Source organism: Lolium perenne, chromosome 2 (assembly GCF_019359855.2).
Source record: "Lolium perenne isolate Kyuss_39 chromosome 2, Kyuss_2.0, whole genome shotgun sequence".
Taxonomy (NCBI): domain Eukaryota; kingdom Viridiplantae; phylum Streptophyta; class Magnoliopsida; order Poales; family Poaceae; genus Lolium; species Lolium perenne.
Genome location: NC_067245.2, coordinates 268,687,389 through 268,710,992, shown reverse-complemented (window position 1 = coordinate 268,710,992; position 23,604 = coordinate 268,687,389). Strand labels below are relative to the sequence as shown.

Here is a 23,604-nt window from a genome sequence, read left to right as displayed (position 1 = left end):
AAGTAAAAGTGGTTTTCTCTTGATCTTTAGTTTTAACAGCAATTTGTGAAAACCCAGAATAACCATCAAGAAAGCAAAAATGAGTATTTTTAGACAATCTTTCTAGCATTTGATCAATAAATGGTAAAGGGTAATGATCTTTCTTAGTAACTTTATTAACTTTTCGAAAATCAATGCACATTCTATACCCTACAACTACTCTTTGAGGGATGAGCTCATCATTATCATTAGGCACAACAGTCATTCCTCCTTTCTTGGGAACGCAATGCACAGGACTAACCCATCTACTATCAGCAATAGGATATATAATACCAGCTTCAAGAAGTTTTAATACCTCATTCCTTACCACCTCCTTCATCTTCGGAATTAGACGACGCTGATGTTCAACAACAGGCTTTGCATCATCTTCCATATTAATAGCATGTTGGCAAATAGAAGGAGAAATCCCCTTCAAATCATCAAGAGTGTAGCCAATAGCGCCTCGGTGTTTCTTCAATATTTCCAATAGCCTTTCTTCTTCAAACTCTGTAAGCTTAGAACTAATAATAACAGGATATATTTTCTTATCATCAATATGAGCATATTTAAGATTATCAGGCAATGGTTTTAAATCAAAGACAGGATCTTCCTTTGGTGGCGGTGTTGTACCCAGATCTTCCACCGGTAAATCATGCTTAAGAATAGGTTGGCGAAGAAAAATTTCCTCAAGCTCATCTCTTTCTTTCCTAAAAACTTCACTCTCGCTATCCTCCAAATGTTGCTGCAAAGGATTATTAGGAACAAGAACAATAGATGCACACTGTTCCATTTTAAAATCATTATTAGGCAAATCAGCTTTATAAGGAGCTTTGGTAAATTTAGAGAAGTTAAACTCATATGATTCACCAGCAAATTTAGTCAAAATTTTCTCTTTCTTGCAATCTATAATAGCTCCACAAGTATTTAGAAAAGGTCTACCAAAAATAATAGGACAATAATCACTAGCAGCAGAACCAAGTACCAAAAAGTCAGCAGGATATTTAATCTTACCACGTAGAACTTCCACATCTCGAACAATACCAATTGGAGAAATAGTTTCTCTATTAGCTAGCTGAATAACCACATCAATATCTTCAAGTTCACAAGAACCAATTTCGTGCATAATCTCCGTATAAAGCTCATAAGGAATAGCACTAACACTTGCACCAATATCACATAAACCATAATAGCAATGATCACCAATTCTAACGATAGCATAGGAACACTAACTTGTTTGGGTTTATTAGGATGTGAAACAATATTAGAAGCATCTTCACAGAAAATAATATGACCATCCTCCACATTTTCAGTCACAAGATCTTTAACTATTGCAACAGTAGGTTCAACTTTTATTTGTTCTTCAGGTTCTACAGGTTTCTTTTCACTTTTATGAACCGCACTATTTATAACAGAGTACTCCTTCATTTTAGCAGGGAAAGGAGTTTTTTCAATATAAGCTTCAGGAATAACATGATCATAGTTTCAACTACAACGCATTTATTAATAGATGAATCAATTTTATCTTTATACGGTTCATGATACTTATCAAAATTCTTCTTAGGCAATTCATAATGAGAGGCAAAAGCTTTATAAAGATTTGCAGCAACTTGAGAATCAAGATCATATGTAGCACTCATATTACGAAATTTATCAGTATCCATAAAAGCTTCAATGCATTTATAATCATAAATTATACCTGATTCTCTATCCTTGTCGTTCTCCCAACCTTCAATATTTTCTTGGATCCGATCAAGAAGGTCCCTTTTAAACTCTTCTTTGTTGCGTGTAAATGATCCAGAACAAGAAGTATCCAGCAAGGTCTTGTCTTGAAAAGAAAGTCTTGCATAGAAATTATCAATAATAACATTACCAGGAAGCTCATGAATGGGGCATTTGAGCATTAAAGACTTCAATCTCCCCCAAGCTTGGGCAATACTTTCTCCATCATGAGGCCAGAAATTATATATGCGGTTACGATCTTTGTGAATTTCACTTGGAGGATAGAATTTAGAATAAAATAAAGGCACAATGTCCTCCCAATCAAGAGAATCACCATTCTTCAGCAATTTATACCAATGCGCCGCTTTACCAGACAGCGATATAGAGAATAGTTTCTTTCTAACTTCATCCATGGCAATACCTGCACATTTGAATAACCCGCATAATTCATGCAAAAACAGTAAATGATCACCGGGATGGACAGTTCCATCCCCTTCATAGCGGTTATCCATAACACGTTCAATAATTTTCATAGGTATTTTATATGGTATCACTTCCTCACCTGGCGCCTCATCCACTACCGTTGCAGTAGTAGTAGATTTCCCAAATAGAAATTGAAGAGAAGATCTCTCCATAATGACTTATAGCAGTAGGCAGAAATAAAATCAGCACAAACAGTAAAGGTTTTCCTTACCAATTCCACTTACCAATAGCGCTTCACTCCCCGGCAACGGCGCCAGAAAATAGTCTTGATGACCCACAAGTATAGGGGGTGTATCGTAGTATTTTCGATAAGTAAGAATGTCGATCCCAACGAGGAGCAGAAGGTGTTGACAAGCAGTTTCGATGAAGGATTCCCTGTAAATGCTCACAGACAAGTATTCAGGGGGTTTTGATGTAACAGTTGAATAAAGTACGAGTAAGTAAAGTGCGAGAGTAACAATTGCAGCGAGTGGCCCAATCCTTTTTAGCGCAAAGGACAAGCCGGGTTGTTTACTTATAATGACCAAACGTTCTCGAGGACACACGGGATTTTAGTCTAGTGCTTTCGCTACATACGGCTAAATAATCTTCATTGTTTTGATAAGTGTTGTGTGGGTGAACCTATGCTAATGTACCGCCCTTCCTATGACTAATACATACTTGTGATTATACCCCTTGCAAGCATCCGCAACTACAAGAAAGTAATTAAGAATAAATCTAACCACAGCCTTAAACTCTGAGATCCTGCTATCCCTCCTGCATCGATATACCAACGGGGGTTTAGGTTTCTGTCACTCCGGCAACCCCGCAATCGGCAAACGAGTACAAGATGCATTCCCCTAGGCCCATAAAGGTGAAGTGTCGTGTAGTCGACGTTCACACGACACCACTAGAAGAATAACACCACAACTTAAATATCATACCATTGAATATTACTCAACCATAGTTCACTACTAACAGTTAGACTTCACCCATGTCCTCAAGAACTAAACGAACTACTCACGAGACATCATATGGAACATGATCAGAGGTGATATGATGATGAATAACAATCTGAACATAAACCTTGGTTCAATGGTTTCACTCAATAGCATCAACAACAAGTAGAAATCGATACCGGGAGAGTTTCCCCTATCAAACAATCAAGATCAAACCCAAATTGCTACGGCGGTGACGGTGTCCAGCGGTGGAGACGGCGGTGATGATGGTGGAGATGATGATGATGATGGTGATGGAGATGATGTCCAGCTCGATGACGGTGACGATGGTGTCGATTTCCCCCCCCGGGAGGGAATTTCCCCGGCGGATTCCTGCCCGCCGGAGAGCTCTTTTCTCTCTGGTGTTCTCCGCCCCGCAGAGGCAGCTCTGGCTCTTCGCGAGGTACCCTCTGTGGCTTAGGTCTTCGGGACGAAGGGTTTCGCGAAGAAAAGGAGGCGAAAGGGGCTGTGGGGCCCCCACACCACAAGGTGGCGCGGCCAGGCCATGGGCCGCGCCGGCCTGTGGTCTGGCCCCACCTTGGGCCTTCTCAGCTCCCCCTTCTGGCTTCCTTCGTCATCTAGAAAAATAGGATTTTTGGTATAATTTCCTTCCACAGTTGATCTTCCGAAATATTGCGTTCTGATGGTGCTTTTTCCAGCAGAATCCTGGCTCCGGTGCTTGATCCTCCAATAATGATGAAACATGCAAAATAGATGAAATAACATAAGTATTGTATCCAAATATGAAATATATCAATGAATAACAGCAAATTATGATACAAAATAGTGATGCAAATTGGACGTATCAGTCACACGTTCGGTGTTGATGACGACGTCCTTCTCCCCGTTCCAGCGGGCAGCGGAAGTAGTAGATCCTCCTCGGAATCCCGGCAGCACGACGGCGTGGTGGCGGTGGTGGTGGAGATCTCCGACAGAGCTTCGCCTAAGCTATGTGGGAGAGAGAGGTAGGAGGGAACCGCTAGGGTTTGGGAGACGGGGCGCCGGCTAGGGCAGCCTTGAGGGGGTGCGGCTATGGTGATATTGATGTGGCCGGCCAGCCCCTCCCCTCCCCTCTTTATATAGGTGGAAGCCCCAAGGATTAGGTCAAAAGTCTCCGAATAAGACCCCAACATAAACCTTCCATATGACCAAACCTAGGGGGAGTGGGACTCCCCCTTTCCTTGGTGGGGTGGCCGGCCACCATGGGGAGGAGTCCACTTGGGACTCCTCCTCCCTTAGGCTGGCCGGCCAAGGTGGGTGGAGTCTCTCTGGGACTCCACCTTCCATCCTGATTTCTTCCGGACTCTTCTAGAACCTTCTAGAACCTTCCAGAGAAAATACCAGATCATTTTCAAACCTAGAAAATGACTTCCTATATATGAATCTTATTCTCCGGACCATTCCGGAACTCCTCGTGATGTCCTGGATCCCATCCGAGACTCCGAACAAAACTTCGAACTCCATTCCATATTCCATATCTACTTAAACGACATCAAACCTTAAGTGTGTCACCCTACGGTTCGCGAACTATGTAGACATGGTTGAGACTTCTCTCCGACCAATAACCAATAGCGGGATCTGGAGATCCATAATGGCTCCCACATATTCAACGATGACTTTAGTGATCGACTGAACCATTTACATACGATACCGATTCCCTTTGTCACGCGATATTTTACTTGTCCGAGGTTTGATCATCGGTATCTCTATACCTCGTTCAATCTCGTCTCAAGACAAGTACTCTTTACTCGTACCGTGGTATGTGGTCTCTTATGAACCATTCATATGCTTGCAAGCTATTAGATGACATTCCACCGAGAGGGCCCAGAGTATATCTATCCGTCATCGGGATGGGCAAATCCCACTATTGATCCATATGCCTCAACTCATACTTTCCGGATACTTAATCCCACCTTTATAACCACCCATTTACGCAGTGGCGTTTGATGTAATCAAAGTACCTTTCCGGTATAAGTGATTTACACGATCTCATGGTCGAAAGGACTAGGTAACTATGTATCGAAAGCTTATAGCAAATAACTTAATGACGTGATCTTATGCTACGCTTAATTGGGTGTGTCCATTACATCATTCATATAATGACATAACCTTGGTATTAATAACATCCAATGTCCATGATCACGAAACCATGATCATCAATTAATCAACAAGCTAGTTATACAAGAGGCTTACTAGGGACTCTTTGTTGTTCACATAACACACATGTATCAATGTTTCAGTTAATACAATTATAGCATGGTATGTAAACATTATCATAAACACAAAGATATATTATAATAACCATTTTATTATTGCCTCTTGGGCATATCTCCAACAACTACCACTTGGAATTGGTCAGAACCAATCCTGGAAGCACAGTGGCTGTAACTTTAAATCCAGATGTAACTGACAGGCCGGTCTTTGAAGGAATGTATGTTTTCTTGGAAGGTTGCAAGCGAGGTTTTCTTGCTGGGTGTAGAAGAGTTGTTGGCCTTGATGGATGTTTTCTGAAAGGTGTAGTTAGTGGTCAGATCCTATGTGCAATTGGCAGAGATCCTAACAACCAAATGTACCCAATTGCATGGGCTACAGTCGAAGGGGAAAACCATGAGAACTGGTACTGGTTTTTGTCTCTTCTTCAAAAGGACATACAGATCAATAACCAAGGTGATGGTTGGGTTGTCATATCGGGCCTTATCAAGGCAGTTAGTGAGATTATCCCAAATGCAGAACACGGAATGTGTGCAAGACATATATATGCAAATTGGAGAAAGCAGCATAGAGACAAGATTTTCCAGAAAATGTTTTGGGCTTGTGCCAAATCAAGTGACACAATTCAGTTCAACTACAATAGGGCCAAACTAGCACAGAAAACACCGGATGGTGCAAAGGACATGATGAAGACTGCTCCTGCACATTAGTGTAGAGCCAATTTTAGGCTAGGTTCCTACTGTGATTCGGTTAGAAATAATCTATGTGAGTCATTTAACAATGCTATTATGCGAGCAAGATTTTTTCCAGTAATTTCATCAACGGAAATCATGAGGAGAAAGGTCACAGGGTTGGCATGGTACAATATGCCCCAATATTTTCAAGAAACTCAAGTTAAATGTGAAACGATCCAACATTTGCACAGTACTGTACAATGGAGATGAAGGGTTCGAGGTCCAAGAAGGGGAACACATAAGGTTCACTGTGAACTTGGATAGATTTACATGCAGCTGCAGATATTGGGAGCTCGCTGGTTTGCCATATTGCCATGCTATTAGTGCTATTTACACAGTGGGCAAAGAATTGGATGAATTTATTGCACCTTGCTACATGATTGATTTGTATGACCAGGTGTACAGCCAATACTACAACCAGTGGAGGGGAAAAAGAGTTGGCCAGTAGCTCCAAACCCTAGGAATTTTCCACCAGTAAAAAACAAAAATGCTGGGAGGCCAAAGACAGAGAGAAGAAGGGAAGAGCAAGAGAAACCCAAGAGTGACAAATTATCAAGGAAAGGATGCATAATTAGGTCCTCAGCATGTGGAGGTGAAAATCATAACAAAATAAAGTGTACAAGTAACCCAGATGTTGTCAGGGAGCATGCTCAGCAGAAGAAAGCACCCATGAGTGCTAAGAGAAAGAAGGATAAAGCAGCAACTAAGGTTAGTAATATTTTTCTATTATCTCTAGGTTGTTGTTATTTGTTGCCTGGTAAAATGATTGCTAAAATGATTGTTACATGATTCTACTACTGTTGCGTCGGAGCAACCTACAGCTCAGGTTCTAGAGAAGCATGTGTTGTATTTTGAGAAGAAATCTAGATCAAGGAAGAAAGGCACTGCACATCAAGAAGCTCCTTCCATGCACCAAGCTTGTGGCCAGCAACCAACTCCATCCATGCACCAAGATCCTAGCCGTCGACCTTTTGTTCCACCAAAGAAAAAACAAATGAAATCGTCTCATGCAATTGGACATTCCACTTCTCAACCAGATAGTCAACCATCTACTCAACGAAGGAGAGAAACAATTCCAATGTCTGATGTTGTGACAGAATCAGTGCCAAAGGAAGGGAGACTTAAATTGTTCTTATTGGGGAATGAAAAGAGAGTCAACAAGGAGGAGAAGAATAGTGCAATTTTGTGTTTAATTTTCTCACACAAGTTTTGTGTTTAATTTGTGTTTAGTTTTGTCACAGAAGTTATGTTTTTAGTTTTGTCAAACAAGGTTGTGATCAATTATGGAATCATAGAATGCTGATGCTTGCATGATTTTCCATTTTCCCAGTGTGCAATCATAGAATACAATGTACAATAGTATACAAAATGAAGTACATTTATTTCTATAGACATATGCAACAAAGAAAATGGAAGGTAATGTACCAGTGGCTGAGAAGACGAATTGAGATGAGACTTGAATTCAAAATCCCTAGAAACCCCATCTGCATGGGAAGTACGAACAGATTTATCCCGTGGTGAAGGCGGTATGTCTGGATGAGCGATCTTGTGCATAATTGCAGCCATGCCCAGAGAACCAGTCATCGATGAGGGTTCAACCTGAACAGAAAACTTTGTTAACTATTTTTAGAGGTCTACCTGGCCGAAGCCCTATAAATACTTGTGAACACCAAATATGTACAACAACATTATAGCCAGCAAACTGCATATAGAAGGTAGTGCCACAGTTGTAAATATGGTTTGTAGGAACATGCCAGAGGAATGTTACCTTCGGAAAAATTTCCTTTAAAAGGAACCTATTTGCCAGGCATTCTATCCTACGCTTAAAAAGGGAAACATGAAGAAGTACATTTATTTGCTGCATATCGGTAAGCACAGGTTGTGAATTCTAGCTACACTAGGAATTCCCAACATCGATTTACATTCATGTCAGAGTAACAAACAACTATTAATCACAACAATGAAGTGTAGGATGCAATCATACAAAGATGCAGAAGTGTACACTACACCGCAAAGCATACATTGAGCAGTCCAAGGAAAATAGAGAGTACCTGATAAAGATACATTGAGCAGTGTTGTAATAGAAACCTGAGACACACACGCGCTGGCAGCGCCATTACCACTGGAATAGAAACCTGAGACAAGTCGAATTAATTGTGATGTAATAATATATCAAATGAGGTATGACCAAATTTATCTTTCACACATTGATTTTGACATAGCTGTGACATATATTCACACCAAAAGATGACAATATTACACTGTTTGTTGATTACAGAGTAGAACTTTGGTTCATTTACAAAAGAGAGATGAGCATTGCTACTAACTACACTACTGGTGCTCATCTGCTAATCTACTCCAACCATCTCCAAAAGCTAATCATTGGATAGTACTTTCCTAACACATAGCTACCAACTGCACTACTCCTACTCGCTCCAACCATCACCAAAAGCTGGTCACTGGAAACTACTTTTCCTTGCCATTTACTTGTCCTTCCATCTAGGCAGTTGCTCTTGGACTACTAGAGACCATGCCTTCGGTACCCCAAGCATTGCAGCTGGGTACTCCAACGATTTCAGCAACAGCTGAGCCACTTCCACCTTTGAAAGGAACTTCACTCCCACCCCAGCCACTCCAGCCATCTTGGTCATCGCAATCATATCCGATAGGTGATCAGGGGAAGACATAGACTCACAACAATACATCGCCTTTGACACACCATCCCTCAAATCGGCCATGGTAGAAACCTGCATTTCCATCAGACAACGAACCTTCAAATCGGAATCCCACCTAGTCACCAGCTCGGTTCCCCTGCGCCTGCACTCCACACCCAGACGATGCATATCCAGCGTGGATCGAGGCGCAAATAGCTGCTGCTTCTCCACCCCCGCAAGATCCAGCAACGCCGCTGCCGCTTCCTCGATTTCCGCCGCTTCTTTCCTCGCCAGCACGATGTACCACCTGCCCAGGACCTGAGATCCCTCCTCAACCCCCATGCAGTCAGATTTGGGGAGGAGGGGGAGGTTGGCGGCCAAATTTGGGGACGAGGGAGGACGCTCGTGGCCGGACTTGGGGAGAAGGTGGAGGCTGGCGGCGGGATTTGGGGACGAGGTGGAGAATGGCGACGGGATTTGGCGACGAGAATGGCGACGAGAACCGTGTGGGTCAACGATTTGGGGAAGAAGCGTACGTCTGGTCCGGCTCGAGGAAGGGGATTGCGCCTCGACCAGGTGCGGCTTGACCAGGGTCCGACATGGACCAAAACCACGGTCCACGTATCCAAAACCAGAGACAAAACAACTAATTAGCTTCTGGGGGTAATTTGCCCGGTTTTGTGTAGTTAGGGGGTAATTTGCTCCACTTTAAAGTTAGGGGGGTTAGTGTCCGGATTCTGAAACTTAGGGGGTTTATTTGGACTTCAGTCTCGTATGTGTATCTGATTTTATGGGGTGATAGCAGGAGATCTAGATCTAGTGCTCCAACAAGTGAATCTCTTTTCTTTCTCCCAAAAAGATCCAAGAAATAATAGATGGATCAAAAGTAGAAACGAGATCTTCTAGATCAACAATGGAGGAGAGAGAATATATGGAAAAGAGCTAGTGTGGAAAGATGCGGAAGAAATTAAGGTATAAATAGGGGGAACCCAAATATATCCGTTGGGGCAGAAAACCAGTTCGATTTGCACCTAACCAGCACTCCCTCTTGTGGTAGTGGTACTACCTCTTCCGGAAAAAAACACATGAAATAAGCGAAAACAACCCGAACCGGTAAACTACCCCTTTTGGGACGGTGCAAATCTGAAGTAGAGAAACAGGAGAGAGAAGCGGGTGCAGCGCGCGGCAGCAGATTCAGCGAGCGGGGCCAAGACAGAGCAGCGCAGCAGGGCAGCGCGCGCGAGCGAGCGAGAGAAGGCAGCAGCGAGTGCGGCCAGCGGCAGGCGCACTTGCATGAGCAGGTCAACACTAGATCCGGGCGAGCGGGCGCTGCTGGGATGCGCCGTGCGGCAGCCTGGCGGGCGAGCGGAGGTGGGCCGGACTGAGCCGGCAACCGGTGGGCAGGAGGCGACATAGTGCGGGTGCCGGGAAAGCGGAGATGGGCTGCTGGGAAGAAGATAGCAAAGCTAGCGAACGGACCGGCCAGTATCGGCCCCCCTTTTTTCCTTTTTCTTTTCTAAATCAAATATGAGGCAACTGTAAAATGCATAATTTAAGATAGGAAAGTCCATTACGGGTGAAACCAATTTTACTGGAAAGAGAACGAAAAAAGCTATTTCCGCACAAGATGAAAACATTAAAACAAATGGAGGATGATTTACTATCAATTTGGAGGTGCAACCTCTCAATACGGTAAACCAAGAAAATTATCCAACTTAAACACGCAACATGCGATATCCGTTTCCGATGAGCTAGAGCTTGTAATGAGAATGAACACAAACTCTAAAACACCTCATGGATAAGAACAAACAACAACCAAAAAAACACGATGGAATGCATGCAAGGTTTGAGCTCTCTCCGACGATGCAACCAACTATCCTACCAAGAACAAACCTTGATTTTGCACATTTCACTAGAGCCGACAAGTTCCATCTTCATCCCTCTGCAATATTGTACATGCCACCATCTTCATCCAACTTCTTCAACATACACGCCACCGTCTTCATCCATCTTCTACACCGTCTTCACCCCTCTTCATCTTCAAGACCGTCTGCATCCATCTTCCATATTGCACTTGATCTTCTTCATCTTGCAACTTTGAGACCAACATATGGCTCAAACATTGCCTATGGACACAACTTATAAGAGAACCTCAAGGAACCATTAGTCCATAGGGATTTTCATGAATTACCAAAACCACACATGGAGGCGCCATGTCCTTTCAACTGGCACAAAGTGCAAGAGAGGTATTGATCAAGGCAATTTCACAAGCAATCCCCACCTATGCGATGGGGGTTTTTAAGTTACCATTTTTTGTATGCGACGATCTTACAAAATTAGTCCGAGATTATAGGTGGGAATTGACAAAGGTAAACGAAAGACCCATTGGGTTAATTGGAATAAGATGACTCGTACCAAATTACAGGGCGGCATGGGATTCCGCGATATGAGGTTGTTCAACCAGGCCATGTTGGTTCGGCAAGCTTGGCATCTCATTGCATTCCCGGACAGCTTGTGTTCACGTGTTCTGATCCTACTACCGGAATCCTACGATTTGACGATCTTACATCACAGTATCGATCCAAATCCCACTATGAATCCCAATCGAGTAGAATCCATGTTGAGTCCCGATCCAAATGAAAGAATCCTTTACAATAATATAGAATCTCGATCCTTTTTATGGATTTTTTGATTCTACCAACTCAGTATTTCTCCCATCCGCTAAACCTACAAGGATACTACTTAAACATCCCAAGCCCTTTTCACTTTCACTACCCTTTATTTACCTACCAAATCTCAAATGATCTATGCTAGAACATTCTTGCTAGAAAATTTATGGATTATTATTTTTTATCTCCATTATACTATTAAAAAAACTTTTTGCTTGATAAAAATAACTTCTCTAAGTAAGTATGGTAGGATCCTAGATTCTACGATTCGATACTACGACTCGATTCTGCCCGACGAAAATCGACCTGAGTCCGAATCCTGACTCTCACCGCGGGATAGATGAATCCCACATCAAAGCTACTGTAAGGTGCTTACCCCATGACCAAATTCAAGACTACCGTTTTGTGGCGGAACTTCTTGATGATCATGGTAATTGGAAGGAACAACTTGTGAACCAAACCTTCAGACCAATAGATTCTACAGAAATTTTAAAAATAAAACCTTCAAGAAGGATGATGGGTGATGTCATAGCGCAAGGCAATTGGAGAAGTCCGGTATATTTACTGAACGTAGCGCTTACAATCCGGCTTTCACCAAATTACCCGAGTAGTGTTCCTTTGGTACTTCTAGTAACCGGCCAGGGGATGACCCGTGTTGGTCAAGAATCCGGCAGGCCAATGTACCTCCAAAGGTAAAAACGGGTTGCTTAGAAATCTTCTTTAAATGCATTGACCATAGAGGTCAATAAATTGAAGAGAAATATGCGAGTGACTAGATTTTGTAACTTTTGTGGGATGGCGAAAGAAGATGGTGCTCATGCCTTGTACCACTGTCTCCATGCGTTCAGTCTCTGGCGAAATATAAGGCATGTTTGGAACCTTCCACCAGATAAAGATATGCAGCTCTCTTCTCCAAATTAGTTTAGATCTCTACTGACTTCTGTACCTAAACAGATGATTGACGCCGTTCTTCTGGTAGCTTGGCGTGCCTGGCACAATCGCAATAAAGTAACACATGAAAAGCCCCAGCCATGAGTTGAGTCTTCCAAAAGGTTTCTTTGCGGTTATCTGAAGATCCTAAGAAATTCGGATGAACCCACTGAAGCGATCATAAAGGGAAAACAACTGATTGTCGATGCCGCCTCAGTGATCCGACATGAGCGGCCCATGAAACCACCTGGTAAAATCTGGTCGAAACACCTTGATGGATGGATTAAATTAACTGTTGATGTCTCGTTTAAATTGGATGAAGGCACGACAGGGTGTGGCATGGTGCTTAGAGGTGCCGATGGGAATATCATTGTTTATGCATGTCGTTTTTTGCGATGTTGTATTGAAGCCGTTGAAGCAGAGTTGTGAGCTTATAAGGAGAGCTTGGAGCTAGCCTTGGAACATAGTCCGTTACCTGTCATAGTGGAGTCGGATTGCTCCCAGGTCATTCGTGTTGCTTCAGAGAAGTCCCTAGATTGCTCTCCATTTCTAAACATCATTTCTGATATTAGGCTTTTATCTAATCAAGATAGATTTGTGTAAGTTTGTAAAAGTAGACAGTTTAGAGGTTAGGACTAGTCACTGTCTCGTAAATCTTGCGAGGGCAGAGGAGAGAACTATCGTTTGGCCTGGTTCAGGCCCTGAGCTTTAGCTTGAGCTATTTGTAATTTCCACTTCATAATAAAAGTGTATATTTACCCGTAAAAAAAAAAAATCTCCATACATATACTGGGCACATTACATGTATACACATACCATTGTACAAGTAGATGATCGTATTTAAAACCTTGACCTTGCCAAAGTTCCATTGCGTGATATCTACGTTAATCAGGACAAGCCAGTCCTTGATTCCTTTCAAAACTTGTATAGAATAAATACATTTGAACATGTGGACGTATCGAGCACCAGGGTCTCCCAGGTCCTGCCACGTGTGGACGTACGCCGACGGTGCGGCCCTCGCGTAGCCGTAGCGGTCGTCACCTTGATGGTGCCGGTTAGCGAGCTGCGCCGACGGCCAGTACGCCGACGGGTGGGGCCTGCCGTCGGCCCTCTCCGTCTACGTCGACGGGCGGCGCTACGCCGAGGGCTACGTGGCCTCCACCGAGGCCAACTTCCCCGAGGAGCTACGCCGAGGGGCCCTGTCGGTGTATCGTACGCCGAGGGCAAGTCGGTGCTACGCCGAGGGCCGTAGGCCGTCGGCATCTTGCAGGATTCCTGTAGTGACACGAGGTTCGCAACAATCTCCGGCTCTCTTGCAAAGTTGACAAAGGCCATAATTTAGGCAACCCCGCTGGTTAAGCCTATGCAGCGTTCAAACACGGTTTTGATCTTTTGGAGGATCTCATGATCCTCCTTCATGATGCTCCAACACGACTTTAAGAATAACCCGGTGAAATCGTCCGGAATCATGTTAACCGTTTTTAGTATTTCATTTCAACGTCCCTAGTCAACAAATTTACCATTCTAATTTCCCCCCTCTATAGCGGTAATGCAGTATGCATACTCGTTTATGTAATACCTTACATGGGTGCCCGTGGTATTCTGAGATAGTACATCCCACTTGCTTCAGCTGGTGTGGGCTATCGGTTACACGATGCCTGGCTAGCTAGTTTTCCATATGACTGGTTAGATCCTACTAGGTTAGCTTTGTTTCTTCTGGCTAACCGAACTCCGCCCAAAACAAACCCAAGTTCAGTACAGACTACAGACACACGTATGCACGTCCTTTCACTGCTGGTAACCTAGCAGGGTACAACGTATCGACAAAATGAACGCAACACGTTGATTAAATAGATCAAGTGCTTGCCAAAATGAAGGCAACACGTTAGTTAAGAAGATCAACTGCTTTGCCTAGCTACACTAGGTTCTCTGTACTGACAAAACGAAGGCAACCCGTACTGAAGTCGCATTAGAAAAATAAGTACTTGCAAAGCTAAACTATGTAGTGTTTTGACGACTTCCTTGTTTCCACTTTGCCTAGATTCGTTCGGTCCAGGTCTTAAAGTTTAGTGATCGCATCACGTTGCAGTTAACTAATCATGGCTTGCTTAATTAATTATGACTAGTAACAACGCACATCTTCATTATTAGTACTACACGCCTTAAATACAAGTTAGAGGTAGAGGATTCTGCTGTAAAAAGAAATACCCTACAGGGTAAGGAGGGCGAGAACAGGACTACTTCAAATAGGCTTTCGTCCTGTTTTATAAACAAAGCAGCCACGCTTTACGAAAAGTTCGAAAAATAAAATGATGGCGCAACATCATAGACATACCCAACAGGGAAAACAAAAACGATGTGAAGGAAGACAACAACAAATCGACAAAGCGAGATGACAACCCTAAGTTGATGCACGCTCTCTGAACTTATCCCACCACGCTGCATTCACCATGAATCACCGCGTCTACTAAATTCAAAACCAATCGACGACCCTCCTGGCTCCTCGATCTGGTGGCATCTCCGGTGGTAGCTTTGCCATGGAAGAGCCCGCCCTTCATCCTCGTCGCCTTCTCGGTACGGTAACAGATCCTCCAGGCCTCCTTGCTCTGGTGGCAGATCCTACCTGCCTCTCCAGCGGTGTCTCCGGTGGCACCTCTGCCGTGGGAGAGATTTGCACCTCTGCGTATCGCCTACGTTTCTCTCCCAGACAGAGACATGGGAAGGGGAGAATGAGAGGATGCAAGGAAAGAGAAAACCAGACTAAGTTGAACCAACATGGTGAAAACGAAAAACTGAACAAATTAGCTTAGGACCCAGGAGAGTCATGTTTTGGAATGAACAGACGAGGGCTACTCCGGTGCTCCCCCCTAAACTAAGTTGAAGGGTCATAGTTGATATTTTTTCCTATGTTGGATCCGCCGAAATTCATGTCTAGCCCATGCATACTTGTCTATATTGATACGATATGTATACGTCGCGCAAGGAAAAAAGAAGAGATCACATAAGCAAGATCTTTATAGCATTTTTTTTATTTCGGCACACGCACGTGACCGTAGATACGTATAAAACGAGGTACAACACAACGGGGGACCATACGGGCCTGTACATGGCTGTACGGACGGTGGACCTACACTCAAAATTACGATCGTGAGCCCTTTTACGTGCCCATATTTTTCCACCATTATTGTATTTTACGTGCCCATATTTTTCCAGGGGAGGAGCACCGGAGCAGAAGTGTGAACAGACAACGATCTGACTTATGGTGAATTGATTTTCAGCTAGTTGAATATTAGGAAAAGTGCAAATCTACTTTTCATTTTGTGGGTTATTATTGAGCTCTGGTGTTTGATGATGTTTTGGAATTTGAAAATACAAGACAACTTTTCCAAGTAACATTGTCCTGTGGCATTTTGATATTATATTATTACTTGTTCATTTTTATTTATACATACATCCTCTCTTATTAAATCATATTATATATGTTACTATCTCTGTTTAAATGTAAGTGTTGCAACTTTGTGTAGATTTAGATTTATCTAGACGCATTTTAGTGTGTAGATACATCTATATTAAAAAATGACACCTATTTTACACTAGTAGGAAAAGGCGCATTAGTGGCGCACCAAAAATAGATTCTGTGGCGCATGGATGGTGCGTCCCAGAAACTTCGCCACAAAAGTAAGGTTTCTGTGGCGCACCTTCTCATGCGCCACAGAATTAAGGTTTCTGTGGCGCATCAGTATTTCGGTGCGCCACAGAAGTTCGTTTCGGTGCGCCACAGAAATTGCTCGTATTATACAAGATTTTGAGCTCCCTGCTATACACATATAGGTTATACACAGCAGTATACATGTATTATACATATTATATATAGTTGCAGATATAATATAAATAGCATGTACATTGCACAGATAACATAGACATCATCATCACATTAATTAGAGCCCGACCGAGATACATATATAGTGACAAGAGTTAAATGTTTTACATACAACTCTTAATTCCTACAAATTTCACCATTTCGAGATACAAAGCGGTCTTCATCCGGTTCCTCCTTTGCTCCCTCCTCTCCACCCGCCAGGCTCGCTTGCATCGGGGACTTCATCCGGTTCCTTCTCTGATTAAAATAGAAGAAAGTGAGACCAAGTCCAAGTCCGATGCACAAGAGAAATGGAATAAATGCCTCGTACATTGTTGGTCAACACAAATATTAACATTTAGGGATGGCGTTAGTGAGACCAAGTCCGATGCACAAGAGATTGATATTTGTGCTATCTTACCAGGCTCACTAACGCCACCCCCAAGTGTACGGTGACCAAACAATTTAATCATCGGCACTAAAATGGAAGAAAGGCCAACAAATCCGATGCACAAGACAAAATGGAATAAATGTCTCATACATTGTTGGTCAACACAAATATGAACATTCCGGGATGGCGTCAGCGAGGCCAGGTAGGATGCACAAGAGATTGATATTTGTGCCATCACACCAGGCTCACTGGCACTAAAATGGAAGAAAGGCCAATGCAATTAAGAAGTGCCAACTCAAATAAGAGACAAGTAGCTAGTATGAACTAAATGGAATGCCTCATATTTTGTTGGTCAGAACAAATATTAACATTTAGAGAAGGGGTAAGCGAAACCAAGTAGGATGCACAAGAGATTGATATTTGTGTCATCGCACCAGGTTCACTAGCCCCTCCCCCAAGTGTATAGGTGACCAAACATTCTAATCATCGGTATTCTGAAAAACCAAAGCAAATGGAATGATGAGGGCCTCATACATTGTTGGTCGAAACAAATATGAACATTCCAGGATGGCGTCAGTGAGGCCAGGTAGGATGCACAAGAGATTGATATTTTTGTCATCACACCAGACTCACTGGCGTCACCCCGGAGTGACAGTTGACCGAACATTCTAATCATCGACACTAAAAAAGGAAGAAAGAGCCAAGTGGTATCAACTAGATAGCATATGCCTCATACTTTGTTAGTCCAAACAAATATTAACATTCAGGGATGGGGTCAGCGAGGCCAGGTAGGATGCACAAGAGATTGATATTTGTGCCATCACACCAGCCTCACTGGCCCCACCCCAGAGTGCACAAGTGACCAAACATTCTAATCATCGGCAAGTACAAATAAAATTAAAGACCAAATCATTTATAAAGAGAACCATTTAGCATGGAGCAGATGCTCCGTAGGGATTATTCATCACTTGGTATAGACCAAGTGATGCTGGCAAAGGAGAGGTCAAGCAAGAACCAGTAAATCCAGTAAGTGATAGATATGCCTAAACAAGCAAGAACACATAGCATATCCCAGCTAACCAGATGAGACAAGTCTTGGTAGCCAACTTAATCACCTAGCACCACCTAGCCTTTTAAAACCATCAGAAACAGTCCATTTTTCTTCAAAGGATACCACAGTGGCATTCATTTACATGATCCCCTATTGTGGATATCTCTATTTTCATCAAAGCCAACAACTAATAGAAATTTATCATTACTCAGTTGAGTTCAAAACAAAGCTGGGGTACCATAATGGATTAATCATCACTTGGTAGTAACCAAGAGAGAGGCCAAGCCTGAGCTAGTAAATCCAGTAGAGATGGATATGCATAAGTAAGCAAGAACACATAGCCTATCCAAGTTAACCAGATAAAACCAACCTTGACAGCCAACTTAATAACCTAGCATCACCTAGTCTTTTAAACCATCAGAAACTTTCCATTTTCTTCAAAGGATACCACAGTGTGGCATTCATTTACATGATTCCCTACTGTGAATATCTCTATTTTCACCAAAACGAACCAATTATCCAACTATGAGATGCAACCAGTGGCAGTAGCAAGAGCTAATGAGGTCACAACACAGCATAAGCAATCCACACCAGTAAACAAGTCCTCATCACCTTATACAGCTTCAGACTTTGGATTTGTTACCAACAAAGGTTGGAAAACAAATCAAATCCATTTAGTACCAAGCATAGCACCAATTAATCAAGCAATATAGCAGCATCAGTAACAAGCATAGCACCAATTAATCAAGCAATATAGCAGCACCAGTAACAAGCATAGCACCAATTAATCAACTATAGCTTCATCAGTAACAAGCATAGCACCAAATAATCAAGCAATAGTAGCATGACCTGCACATGACACTTCACTAAGGCCAAAGCTTCAGTAAAGCAATTAATTAAGGCTTTCATGCAGTGCTTGACAGGCAACAACTGCAAGCAATGGGATCATAATTCAATCCCTGTGCGCGTACCAGATAAACGACATCAATTAACACTAACCTTCTCCCCCTCTCTGTAATTAGCCAAGTTATACAGAATAAGAAAAGGGGAGCACAACAGCATTTCATCGAGCACAACAGCAGCACAACAGCAGCACAGCAGCACATCAACATTTCAACGAGCACTTTGTGCTCGCACGGGAGAGGAAGAGGGAGGGGAGGGAAGAGGTGGAGCTCACCGACAACAGGGGTGGAGTAGGAGGTTGACAACGACGGCAGGGGTGGAGGAGGAGGACGCGGTGACTCCTCCTACTTGATGCGGCGCCGGACCCTCCTCCTGCACGCCGCGGCCCCTCCTCCTCCACGCCGCAGCGGCATGTGCTGCTGATGGTGGTGGGGATGGGTGGAGCGCGGCGGTATGCGGCCCTCGCGGAGGAAGGCGGCGGCGACGGCGGCGGCGCTCACCATGGAAGGCGGCGACGCACGGTAGGGATCGAGAGGGGAGAGAGGGGGTACGGGCGAGGGAGGGGGTACGACAGTGGAGGAGGAGGGGCCGCGGTGGCGGCGCTCACCATGGAAGGCGGCGACGGCGGCGGCGCTCACCATGGAAGGCGGCGACACGCGGTAGGGATCGAGAGGGGAGACGGGGGTACGGGCGAGGGAGGGGGTACGGCAGTGATATAAGAGGCACTATTTCTGTGGCGCACCAGAACTAGTGCGCCACAGAAACACTTATTTTTGTGGCGCACCAGAACTAGTGCGCCACAGAACACTTATTTCTGTGGCGCAGCATGCCCTGTGCGCCACAGAAATAACTACACTAATTATTGGTGGTGGCAGGATGTGGGTCCCACCTAATTTCTGTGGCGCATGGTTTAGTAGTGCGCCACAAAAATAAGCTATTTTTGTGACGCATCCTTTCTGGTGCGCCACAAAAAAGCTTTCTGTAGCGCATTTTTAGTGGTGCGCCACAGAACTAAGCTCCACCTATAAGCATTTTCCTACTAGTGTTAAAACAAAGGAAGCATACACCATATTTTATATAGTAGATTATTGCTTGAAATTTTTATGCATATTAATTGGTGCACCAGGGTGACTCGAGCTCCAGCTCCGCCCCATCTACCAAACCCAGCTCGTTTAATTTAACTTAAAAAGAAAGCAAGTGAGAAAGAAATAAAGAACAAACTGCCAACTAAAAGTTAAGTCTAGCCAAGCAGATAATCGACCTATACACAAAATACCAGAAAGATGATTAATAAAAACAACATGACATATAGTCCACACACAGATAGTTGCCAGAATAACATAGCTAAACACTACTAGAAAAAGGCTTACCACCGGCGCACTAGAAAGGCCTACCGCCGGCGCATTCGTGTTCGCCAGCGATCACCTGGCCGGTGGTAATGCTTTACCGCCGGCACCTTCGTTTTCGTCGGTGGTAACGTGTCGTTATCCCCGGCGCCTTCACATATTCGCGGGGGTATTTGTTACCCTCGGCACATAAGCCGTATTTGTATGCGCCGGTGGTACATATTTAAAGAAAAAAAAGAATTAAAATCAGTTAGCCCTGGCGTCCAAGGTTGTGCAAATTTAAGAAACAAAAAAAACATTTTACAAATTACAAAATAAACCCATATATAGTCTGTCTGTTACAAGTTTAGCTAGTCTCAAGATTTCGCCGGCGGTAGTTAATTTACTCCCGGTATCTTCGAGATAAACTCGCCGGCGGTAAGGAAAGGCCCATCCAGGTGCTCTTAGCCCACCTTACCCCTAACCCTTACCCCTGACCATTCCAATCCCGATTCGCCGGCGGTAAGTGCCCTATCCCCGGCGACCTGAAACCAACTCGTCGGTGGTAACGTGAGACGATCCTGGAAGGCCTTACCGCCGGCATCTTCGAATCGTACTCGCCGGCGGTAATAAGTGCGGCTATAAGCCTTTTCCTAGTAGTGAAATAATCCAATGGTTGGAACATCCAAGGTGAATATAGCAGCTATTTTTTCATACAAAAATAATACTAAGACGCTTCAACAAACAGGATGGAAAGAGCTAGCTTGTCAGGCCTCCCATTTTGGTCCATCTTCATAACATTCAAGAACCCGACATGTACCATTAATTCAAAAACATCAGGCATCTATCCTTTCATTAGAAACTTATTAAAGCATCCATCCTTGACTCGCGATACGCCGTTTATCCGAAACGAGAGTAGACCAGGCAACAGTTATCTCCACCTCCACTTCAGGATCATGAAAGAAACATGTCTGCTGAGTTATATTGCACTTGTTGGCCATGAAGCAAACCTGACCTTGTGCGGTGATCTCACCAGAATGTGAGTAGGCATGTACAAAAAATGTTAGGCTTCCCTTCAATTCTACTGACACGACATTTCTTGACAGATGGAGGTAACCATCTAAATCATTGGGCATTGGTCTACCACGAGAAGAGAGCAGCACAACATTCATAGACGATGGATCAGTATTATAAGATGGTGCAAAGCAAGCCACTTCGCCACCATATTCAAAAGGCCATGGACCATTTTTGACACGAACACTCAAGATAGTGGCCTGGACAGTTTGTTCGATTCGCTCGAGGCATAACTCTGTTGTGCAGAAGCAGTTCTCGAAGGATGTGGTTGATACACCAGGATAATGCCCGCTGGTGTAATCACAGAATGCTCTGATCAATGCTCTATCTTGAGACTCTGTTGTACCTTTCAATCGTAGTTGGACTTCAAACTTAACATGATCTGTAAACAAAATGGCACGAGACGGGCCAATCAAGCGCAAAAAAGGATCCTGCAAGTGTGGTTGATCATCCAGTTAGCACCAGAAATCCACAAAGAATAAAACATACTCTACTTCTAAGCAAACAAACAGAATATCCCAGCAAAGAAAATGCTACCACACTTGCACACCAAGACGAACATACATAAAAAGCGCACGAAATGATTCACATATATCAGCTAGTAAAATTTGAGCTGACAATAACATGTTACAGGAGAGGAACCATGCGGTAGAAGTTAGGTATTGACATGTTGGGGGGGAGGGGAGGGGGGGGGGGGGGGGGGGGGAGAGAAATGCTACAATCTTCACAATTACACACTAAGAGAAATATAGGTAGAAATATTTGACCTGACAATTAAGCAATGTTAGAAGAGACTAAGAGAGGCACAATGCATGCAGTAGTAGTTAGGTAATATAGGGAAAAAAAGAAGAGAAAATTAAGGTACTCCGTAGTAGCATATGCATACATCTTGATCGAGCTTTTGAGACTCCGTTCTACTGCAATAGAAGAGAAGGTTACGATTGTGGTCTACGTCGTCTCGTGCCGCAACCAAGCCATAGACAAACAATGGCCATTTGATGCCACCTTTTATTTCCGCAAGTTTGATGGTGAAGATCTGCAATGTCGGCCCAAAGCACGCGGCAGAATCTAGCCGGCATCCAGGTGTCGAGTGTGTAAAGTGCATGGGACTGACGGCCGCTGCAAACACAAACCAAATCGAAGTTCATGTGCGTTAGGTGCAATCTAGTACTCCCTCCGATTTAAATTAACTATCGTAAATTCAGGTAAAATATTGACTATATCTACGTAGGTTCATTGAATAACTAATTGTTGGAAACAGAATAGATGAAAAGTAATGCACAAATCACATGTTTTAGTTGCTATAAGTTGCTCACTCTTGTCTTTGAAGTATCCGTAGGTCGGTTCCCAGAGATCTTCCCAGCACCTACGGTGCGAAGCAAATTCCTTGTCCTCGCGGGCCATCTCCTCCTCGTTGGCTATCTGCTCGGCCGATTTCCCCCCGTTGAGGATATCCTCTTTGTTGTCATCGTCATCAGCGGAGGCGAGATCCAGAAAATCCAGCAAGAAGCCGGGAAACGGATCCTCGACGGTTGTCTTCGATTTTAATCTGGAGTCTTGGATAATCGGCACATTTTCTGCCCCGGAACTGGATGATTCCCCTTCCGTCTTCGCCTCCTCCCCCAAGAGGAAGTGGGATTTTCCTATGTGGTCCATGATCCTCGTTTTCGAGGCGTAAAGAAGTTCTTGGGACGATTCTCGATGGCGACGGTTGCGCCGCCGGGTGCTAGGATAGGGCAGGTCCGGCCGCTTATTGCAAACGGGAGCGATCAGGACTCGGCTAGACAGACCGGTCAGAAAACGTATGTTTATTACGTACGTCAAAAGACTGCTTCCCCTCGTACGGAGTACGTAATATACGTGACGGTTCCGGTTTCCTCCAACGATTAGGAGGCGATTTTTTCGTTTCCTTTTCTGGGCCCCGTAGAGTCTAGGGTGTAGAATCGCCGTCTACACACAGCCCTAGCACTGGTTAGTCTTACGGGTGCCCCACCCCTTGATCGCCGAGGCATTGGCATTGAGGGATGGTGTCATCTTCGCAAAACTCCGAGGTTTTACGCGAGTGCTGATGGAGACGGACTGCAAGGAGGTCGTCGACTTCTGGGAATCGCGTACGGGTTCTCGCGCTGTCATAGCGCCTATTATACAAGAGATTGAAGGTCTAGTTTCTTCGTTTTTATCTTTTGATGTATCACATGTAATGAGGTCAGCGAATACTCCTGCCCACCTTTGTGCTAAGCATGCTTGCACTTTGGAGGTGACGAGTTGCTGGATGAACTCTCCGCCTAGTTTTCTGGTTACCAGTATCCAGGCTGATTGTGCTGGTGATGGGTGAATAAAGCCTTTAATTCCTCGCAAAAAAAAGGGTGCCCCACCCTGATATGGAAAGAAAATAATCTGACATCTTGCATGTTCCAAAAATAGAAAGTCACCGCTCTCTTTCTCGTCCCGCGCCTCGATTTCTCTTTACCGTGCTTCTTTCCGAGTACAAACTGATCATATATGAAAAAACAATAATCCTAGACGTACAGACTGATTAGTCTACAGAAACATCTACGGACTGACGTGGAGCAAGCCTGTTGGTTCGGTTTTAATTAGGTGCGTAA

The 23,604-nt window shown here is 43.8% G+C and overlaps 1 protein-coding gene across 1 annotated transcript; it reads right to left on the bottom strand.

The window, feature by feature from the left end:
• Positions 1-20,612: 20,612 nt before the first annotated feature.
• LOC127330633 (uncharacterized) lies at positions 20,613-22,708 on the bottom strand. Its single transcript, XM_051356776.1, has 3 exons — positions 22,315-22,708; positions 21,885-22,117; positions 20,613-21,429 (listed from the first exon to the last, which is right to left on the bottom strand). Exons 1-3 carry the CDS (start codon positions 22,652-22,654, stop codon positions 20,791-20,793), a joined length of 1,212 nt encoding a protein of 403 aa, XP_051212736.1. The 5' UTR covers positions 22,655-22,708; the 3' UTR covers positions 20,613-20,790.
• Positions 22,709-23,604: the final 896 nt, after the last annotated feature.

Bases quoted from the DNA above. Each gene is read 5' to 3' on its own strand.
- LOC127330633 (XM_051356776.1), bottom strand. From the start codon at position 22,654: ATGGACCACATAGGAAAATCCCACTTCCTCTTGGGGGAGGAGGCGAAG. The intron at 22,118-22,314 runs GTGAGCAACTTA...TTGTGTTTGCAG, and splicing joins CGGATACTTCAAAGACAAGA to CGGCCGTCAGTCCCATGCAC. The intron at 21,430-21,884 runs GTATGCATATGC...CCACACTTGCAG, and splicing joins CTCAAAAGCTCGATCAAGAT to GATCCTTTTTTGCGCTTGAT.